The following is a 7,776-nucleotide window of genomic DNA, read 5'->3' on the forward strand; positions in this document are numbered from 1 at the left end:
TCCTGCTGGAGGGAGATGGTGCAAACCAGCATGACTCACCTGCAAGAGACCAACCTGCTGATGAGTGCCTCTGGGGCTGGCTTCGGACCCAGTGTGGCTGTTCTCAGTGCAGAACCAGTCTGACAGCCTGTAAGCTGGCAGGTGGTTTGTCACTGTCACTGTTTAAAGGAAGGTGCTTCCTCCAGCTGTAGTGGGATGACTTGTGCCCTCTTCTGTGCAGCACAGAGGAGGAGCAAGGCTCATGGAGCTGCCATCCAGCCCATCCTGTGGTGCAGCCCAGAGCACACCTTGGTTTGGGCCACAATCAACACCCAGCAGGTCCTGCACATACTGATGGAGGCATCCCAGGAACTGCAGGAACATTGCCCACTCTGCTTTCACAAGCAGTACTCCAGCCAGGGAGAGCAGAGCGACTCTGAGGACTGCTTCTCTCCTTATCTTTCAGGTTGGATGACTGCAATCTCTCCAGCAGTAACTGCGAGGATCTCTCTTCCATCATCAACACAAATCCATCCCTCACAGAGCTGAAGCTGAACAACAATGAGCTGGGAGATGCAGGTGTTGAGTACCTGTGTAAAGGGTTGCTGACGCCAAGCTGTAGCCTACAGAAGTTATGGTAAAGCCCCACTGACTGTCTTGCTCTATCATGCTGTCACAAATGAGTGTTTTAAGGTCTCTTAAAGAATCACTGGCAAAGACAGGTTTAATATAAAAGTGAAAGCACAACAGTTCATTGATAAGGTTCATTCTACTACTTACTAGATGGTTAAAGCACAGAGAGAAAAAGCAAACAAAAACCTAAAGTCAATATCCAATATCAACCCAAAAATTATCTACAGGGAGGCTGGGAGAGGGCGGAAGGGTCAGGATAGGAAAGGGTGAATAAAGAAGACACTCCTTTTGAGTCCCACGGTTTAGAATCCTAAACTGAGTCCTGGACTGGACCAATACTCAGGCCTGAAAGTTTTAACAGCACTTAAACTTAAGAGCACTTAATTAATAGCTTGGGTTAAACAATTTAACAAAGGTTCATATAGAATTTACTATAATGCAACAGTAACTCACAGGCCTAACTTACGTATCTAAAGAGTTTAATAATCTAGGACAGCACCATTCACGGTCCATTTGCTGTAGCATATTCCCACCCTCAAGGACACAAAATTAAAGGAGCATGTACAAGGTGCTCACCTGTGGAAAATTCCCCTCAGATTCAGTGAAAGACTCACACTGGATGCCTTTGAGGTTGAGCCTTGCAGAGTGGGGGTGACAGCCCAGGATCCATCGTCATTTGGCAATCACTGGAGTGCAGCAAAGTGGAGAGTTTTCTGGCTCTGAGAGGCATTTTATAGAGGCACCCCACTACATTGTAGCATTAGTGGGCTTCCCTCAGCAAGCCTGGTGTAAGAGCTTTAGTCAGAGCCTGTAGCTGCTGCCCCTGCTCCTCAGAAGGCCTCAAAGAGATGCCTTCTCTGTCCAACATCTCTTCTGCAGGGTACAGGAGTCCTGCAGCTCCTGAGGGGAATCTGGGATCTTCAGGACACTACCTTGTAAAAATCATTTGCCTTTTAGATCAGATATTAAAGTCCCTGTGCCCCCTGCAATGAGGACTCAGACAAATAGAAAGAAAGTTGACTATGAAGCTGATTAAACTGCAACTCTCTGATGGGCCTTCAAGAAAAAACTGGTACTGTGTACTGGAAGACTTGAGTAGTATTTCGGAGAGTTTGCCCTAGGCTTCAGACTTCTCCAGATGCTCAAGGAACAGTCTGGATTAGGCATTTTCAGTTCTGTAGAAATGTAATTGTCCATTTTTGAGGTTCTGGTAAGGTGCCTTAGGAAATAAAAGAGCAACCAAATCCAATTCAAACCTCCCTGCACAACACCTCTCCATTGCCACCAGTCTTGCACGCTAACTCTATAAACACCCCATAGCAATACAAGCACAGTTCCTATGCTACTTCTCCAAGCCTGAATGCTGAAGGATCAACTTCATAGATCCTTCTTGTACTCTACCATTAAACTTCTAAATTATATCTGTGGTTGGATGAGATTTTAACTTCTGCCTACTCTGGATCATGTTTCTAGTGGGGGCAAGAAATCCTAAGATGCCTTTGCTTTATCTCTGGGGTCAGCTTCCTGATATTTAAACCACTTCTATAAAGCAGTTGTGGGCTACTTCTTGTAGGATGGATCCTTACCCTGCTGGAGGTGCTGTATGAGCAATTACACTGAAGGAAGCATGGGAGCTATTGTTTGTGTCACAGGTATAATACCAACTGATAAAATATATTGGCACACCTGTAAAATAACATTAACTAGCCTAGAGGGGTTATGCACTGTCAGAGCCGTGGTGTCCTTTTCAAGCTCCAGCCATGGCAGATAAACCTCTCTGAGAAGAGCCTCTGTAATTCTAGGAGTGCATTTCCCTCACCCCTGTTGCTTCTCTCCTGCAGGCTGCAAAACTGCAATCTGACTAGTGCCAGCTGTGAGACCCTGCGCTCTGTCCTCAGTGCCCAGCCGTCCCTGACAGAGCTGCATGTAGGGGATAACAGACTGGGAACTGCTGGAGTGAAGGTGCTGTGCCAAGGGATGATGAACCCCAGCTGTAAGCTGCAGAAGCTGCAGTAAGTAGTCACTGTGCTCTTTTGGTTATCAGACAGGCCATGCTTGCCTTTCCCTTGACACAAGCAGGAGTTTTGTTGCCAAGTGTGGATTTGTTCTTGTTTTACTTGAAATTGTCACGCTTATTCATGCTGGTGGGTCTTGTGGGTTTGGAATAGTTGGGTGTATGTTTGTTTAGCCCTCCTGACAGTGGTGGCTGTAAATGCAGGACCTCTGAGATGCCCAGGAAACATCAGATTCTGCTGCCCTTGGTCCTTGTGTCATGGCTGAGCAGGACCAGGGTGTATTTGCAGCCCCCAGCTCCTCCCAGGCAGGCCTGGAGGTGACGTTCATGATAGTGTTGCAGCGCAGAGCCAAGCCCTGTGCTCCAAGGCTGCCTGTGCACTGGTTTAATGGAGGCCTAGTGTAAAAATGAGTCTTGCTAGGGTCCCTTGGGATCTAGTTTGAGATTTAATGCTTCCTGAAATGAGCAGAGAGATGCTGTTAAAAACTCTTACAGTTATCTCCGGGTTTATGTGTTGCCTGGTCTCAACTCACATTGGCTTGTTTTCTGCCCTGGCTAACACACACCAGGCCCAGCTGATTCTTGTGGTAGCAGAATGTGTGAGGAAAGTTGTCTTTTTGCCTGGTCTTCTTTTCTTCTTGCAGGCTGGAGTATTGTGAACTCACAGCTGATATTGTGGAAGCTCTCAATGCTGCTCTGCAAAGCAAGCCCACCCTGAAGGAGCTCAGCCTGAGCAACAACACGCTGGGAGATACAGCTGTAAAGCAGCTGTGCCGGGGCCTGGTGGAGGCAAGCTGCAACCTAGAGCTACTACAGTAAGGAAGAGCTGGTCATCTCTCATGGCAACTAGTGCTGCTGCTAGTCATACCATCCATAGGACAGGAAAAATTGTTGTCAGCAATGCTTGAAATGTAGGCCACATTTTTTGCTGGCTCAGATTTATGTAACTGGAAACTGCACACAGATGTCTGGGGATTTCAGTTTTGGAGTTTTTGGCACTCCAGGTTAAACCACCACTTACTAAGGGAGACTGCTCACCCATGTCTCAGAGCAGAGGAACAATTGCCCTCAGTGGCTCTAGTTCTTAAACTGGAATTACCAGCCAGTTGAGTATACTTATTCAAGGCCCTTTTTTGCTACAAAACAAAGGTGCTGGGTTTGGCATCATCTTTGGGGTAAAGCCTGTGAAGGGCTTTACAGGAGAAGCACGATTCTTTTTATCTTGCCCCTGTGGTTCAGTAGGTGTTGGCTCAGCAGGGACTCATTGTGTGGTACTGCCAAAAGTTCCTCTTAAAAAGGATAACTGATATAAAGGGGAAGTTTGACAAGAATGATTCTTGCATTAATGCATATGAATGGCTGGGTCCAAGTGTCCTGCAGCCTCATGAAATGCAGGACCAGTGTGTTGCCTCACCCAGACCCCATCTCAGACACCTGTGTCCTCTCTGAGCCTTGCAGGATGTAGCAGTGCCTGGCTGAGCTGCACTGGTTTGCAGCAAGGAGCCAGCCCATAGACCCTTCTCAGTCTGAACTGGGGTGTTGGGGTGTATCTAACACAGTGGGTCTGGAGCAGCAACTCCAACTGTGCTTTTTCCTGCAGCCTGGAAAACTGTGGCATAACCAGCGATAGCTGTCTGGAGATTAGTGCTGTTCTCAGGAGCAAGTCATCTCTGATGGATCTTTCTGTGGGGGACAACAAGATTGGGGACTCCGGTCTGGCTCTGCTGTGCCAGGGACTGATGCATCCTAGCTGCAAAATCCAGAAGCTGTGGTAAGGGTGGGCAGAGGTTTCTTAAATCCCTTCTTCAGCCCCTGAGCTGTTTAGGTTGTGCTGCTGGTTTGCTCTTAAGTGGAAAGTTTCTCAGTTACCCTCTACGGTCAAAAAAGTGTCCCAGCTGCAAATCAACTAATTCCCAAAACTGGGTGGGGACACCATGAACGAGTAGGGCCACGTTGAAATTGCTTGGATCAAATTCTGGGTAGAGGGCGAAAGGAAGTTTGTGATGGCATTGTCTTGGCTTCCACTTGAGTTATCTGTCTACTAGAATTGCATATTTCTGTTTCTTTTTTTGTGTGTTACAAGCAGAGCTTTTGGTGCAGCAGTGGAAAGTAAGGAAAGGAGGAAGCTGTGTGGTATGATGTATGAAAGGATGCAAGAAAATCAGATAATGTAACCAGAAATTCAGAATACTAAAACTCTGTTTTCTAATCTCAAGTCATTCTTGGAAGAAAATAAAATAACATTTTGTTCTTCCCTGCAGGTTATGGGACTGTGATCTCACAAGTGCTAGCTGTAAAGATCTCTCCAGACTCATCAGTACAAAGGAGACCCTCACAGAGATCAGTCTGATAGACAATAATCTGAGAGACTCAGGGATGGAAATGCTGTGTCAGGCGCTCAAGGATCCCACATGTAAACTTCAGGAGCTATGGTGAGCTGCTGTCAAGTTTCACATACCCACTGCCTTCTTTGGAGGCCTCACTGAAGAACGATGTAAGTGAACTAATGCCCACCCAAATAGATCCTGAGTTGCAGTGGTTCCATAAGCAACTCCTGCTGGTTGTTACTGAAAGGATTTATAGACTTAAAAAGGGTTTTTCTAGATTTGAAGACTTCAAAAGGATTTGTATTTCTAAACTTGTAGACACTTTGAAGATCTGCCCCATCACAGTTAGCCTGTTATAAGCAAAAGGAGATCAAGCATCACTTGCAGAGCTTCTAATTAATTGTTTTAGTGTGCAACAAATGGCAGTTAAGGGACTTTTGAAGTTTGAAAGGCCTGATGGAATAGCAAAATGAATGCCGTGATCAGATATTTCAGGTGCTCCACTGGAGCTAAGCTCTCTCACTGATGAGACAAAAGAAAGCTCTAGTGACACAAACATTTCTCAGCATCCTGTGCTTTTGACTGTGTTACCTTTTAGGCTGGGATGGTCTGGTGTCTGGGAGAGGAAATTTGTTCTTTCACTTAGAACTTGAATTTTCCTACATTGCAGATTCATCTCCTGCCCCCAGCTCGGTTCTTCCCCTGCCCTGGTGGCCTGGAAGTCAATGAGGTGCCTCAGGAGTGCACAGTGGAGCCAACAGTGACTGTTGGAGCAGAACAACTTCTTAGTTCCTCTGCTTTTTGTGCAGGTGCCTTTCCTAGGTGCACACTCCACAACAGACATCCCACATACAGAATGGGAGAGGTGCTGCCTAGAAAGGACTGAGCAGACAGGCATTGAGAGGAGTACAGTGATTGCAGGAAAGCTCTGGTTCCTCTGTTCCACTGTCTGGGCTCCTGTTAAACAAATGTAAAGAGTGAACAGTGCCTTATAGTCTCCAGATGTCCCACCTAGATCTCACGTCACTTTTGCTTTGCAGGGTTAGGGAGTGTGGGCTCACTGCTGCTTGCTGCAAGGCTGTCAGCTCTGCTCTCACCACCAACAAGCACCTGAAAGTACTGCACATAGGCGAGAACAAGCTGGGAGATGCAGGTGTGGAACTCCTGTGTGAAGGGCTGATGCACCCCAACTGCAACATCCAGTCCCTATGGTAAGGTGCACTCTCAGAAGTCATCTTCTGTCTGAATTCATCCTTTGCCTTTAACTTCCATGGTCCCTATGGCTGCATCACCTCCAGCCCTGGGGTGGGATTTGCCTTCCCCATAACCCTGTTTCCTTCCCAGCTGGGCCCAGCTCTGGGCTGTGTGATGCTCAACGCCCTGTGCTTGTTCTCTCCGTGCCGTTGGGCAGAAGCCAGAGTTGTGCTCTGATACCTAAATTCACAGTGAGTGAAGCAGATGGGTCATGGGAGACATCAGTAAGACTTGTAAGTCTGTCCCAGAAATGTATGTCTTTTGACCACTTGAAGCTACTTGGTCATCAACTGAGAGGCCTCAGTTTCCCTCTTTAGAGAGATGGTTGCAAGTCTCAAGTATAATAATAAAGCTTAGAGCTGATTTATGATCAGTTTAAACCAAAGAGAAGATGATGCATGATGGTGAAATTGGGAATAACTTCAATGTTCCTTCTACCCCTATAGCTGCACACTATTAACCTTTAGGGAGGCCTTTGAGGTGTTCAGCAGTCACTACAAGGGCAGCTGTCTCTGTGGCAAGACCACGGGCTAGCCCCTGCTGATGTCTCAGAGATGCCACCTTTGCAGGGATCTCTGGTCCTTGCTGGGGATGTCCATGCCTGCTGCCCGGGTGTGGGCAGTGTTTCCTGGCCCCAGGGCTCACTGCGCCGGCCTCTCCCTCCTCTCCCTGCAGGCTGGGTAACTGTGACGTGACATTAGGCTGCTGTGCCACCCTTGCCACCGTCATGGCCACCAAGCAGTGCCTCACCGAGCTAGACCTGAGCTACAACCCTCTGGACGACGAAGGCATCAGGAAGATCTGTGAAGCCTTGAGGAAGCCCAGCTGCAACGTGCAACAGTTAATGTGAGAGATGGTGGTAGCTCTGGCAGGGGTGGGAGGCTGGTGCTGGTGAGGGAGTAAGGGGTCTTGGGTCATAAAGGATGTTTCTGGCTGCTCTCAGACCTAGATGGGGCCCTTCCTGGTAAATGACCTGCCCATACTGGCCAGTTGTGCATCTTTCTCTTCCCTTAACAGGAGGATGCTCACTAAATCTTGCTTGCCTTTTTGTTCTGGTGTAGTTTGTACGACATTTTGTGGAGTTCTGAAGTGGAGGATGAACTGAGAGCCTTGGAAGAGTCCAAGCCTGGAGTGAAGATCATTTCATGAGTGGTGACTGCCTGCAGAACAATGTCAAAGCAATGTCCTCTTCTTAATCTGAACTTTCATACGTAAAACTAATTAACTTAATAGGGAATTTTCTTGTACCAAAACCATTTGTGGATTCCCTGAGTGGGTGTCTGGGGAGCTGATTGACCTTCTCAGCATCTCTGGATGTACTAACTCTGAGATTCATGAAAGCTACAGCATCACTATCCTTGAAATAAACAATTACTGTCCTGTAGAAGTGGGTCTCTAGCCTTTAGGAGCTCTTTAATCCTATAATCCCTTCTAACAAATTAGTTGGGCTTTAAAGAGAGCTCCTTTCCCAAGGCAAGAGAACTACCCACTGCATTGTTACTGGGTGGTGCTTTCAATAGGTCTCTGGGGAAGGCTCTCAAAAAAACCTAAATGTTTTTAATCTAAAAT

The 7,776-nt window shown here is 47.2% G+C and overlaps 1 protein-coding gene across 2 annotated transcripts in view; it reads left to right on the forward strand.

Annotated features, from left to right (window-relative positions):
- The window catches only part of RNH1 (ribonuclease/angiogenin inhibitor 1), a 12,079-nt gene extending 4,485 nt beyond the window's left edge, over positions 1–7,594 (forward strand). For both annotated transcript variants that reach the window (XM_008639364.2, XM_017742244.1), the window contains exons 3-10: positions 446–616; positions 2,454–2,624; positions 3,271–3,441; positions 4,227–4,397; positions 4,888–5,058; positions 5,994–6,164; positions 6,883–7,053; positions 7,269–7,594. In XM_008639364.2, coding sequence (XP_008637586.1) covers positions 446–616; positions 2,454–2,624; positions 3,271–3,441; positions 4,227–4,397; positions 4,888–5,058; positions 5,994–6,164; positions 6,883–7,053; positions 7,269–7,356 — 1,285 coding nt within the window. In that variant the 3' untranslated portion in view covers positions 7,357–7,594. The remainder of the gene's footprint in view (positions 1–445; positions 617–2,453; positions 2,625–3,270; positions 3,442–4,226; positions 4,398–4,887; positions 5,059–5,993; positions 6,165–6,882; positions 7,054–7,268) is intronic.
- Positions 7,595–7,776: the final 182 nt, after the last annotated feature.

Source organism: Corvus brachyrhynchos, unplaced genomic scaffold (genome assembly GCF_000691975.1).
Source record: "Corvus brachyrhynchos isolate BGI_N302 unplaced genomic scaffold, ASM69197v1 scaffold115, whole genome shotgun sequence".
NCBI lineage: Eukaryota > Metazoa > Chordata > Aves > Passeriformes > Corvidae > Corvus > Corvus brachyrhynchos.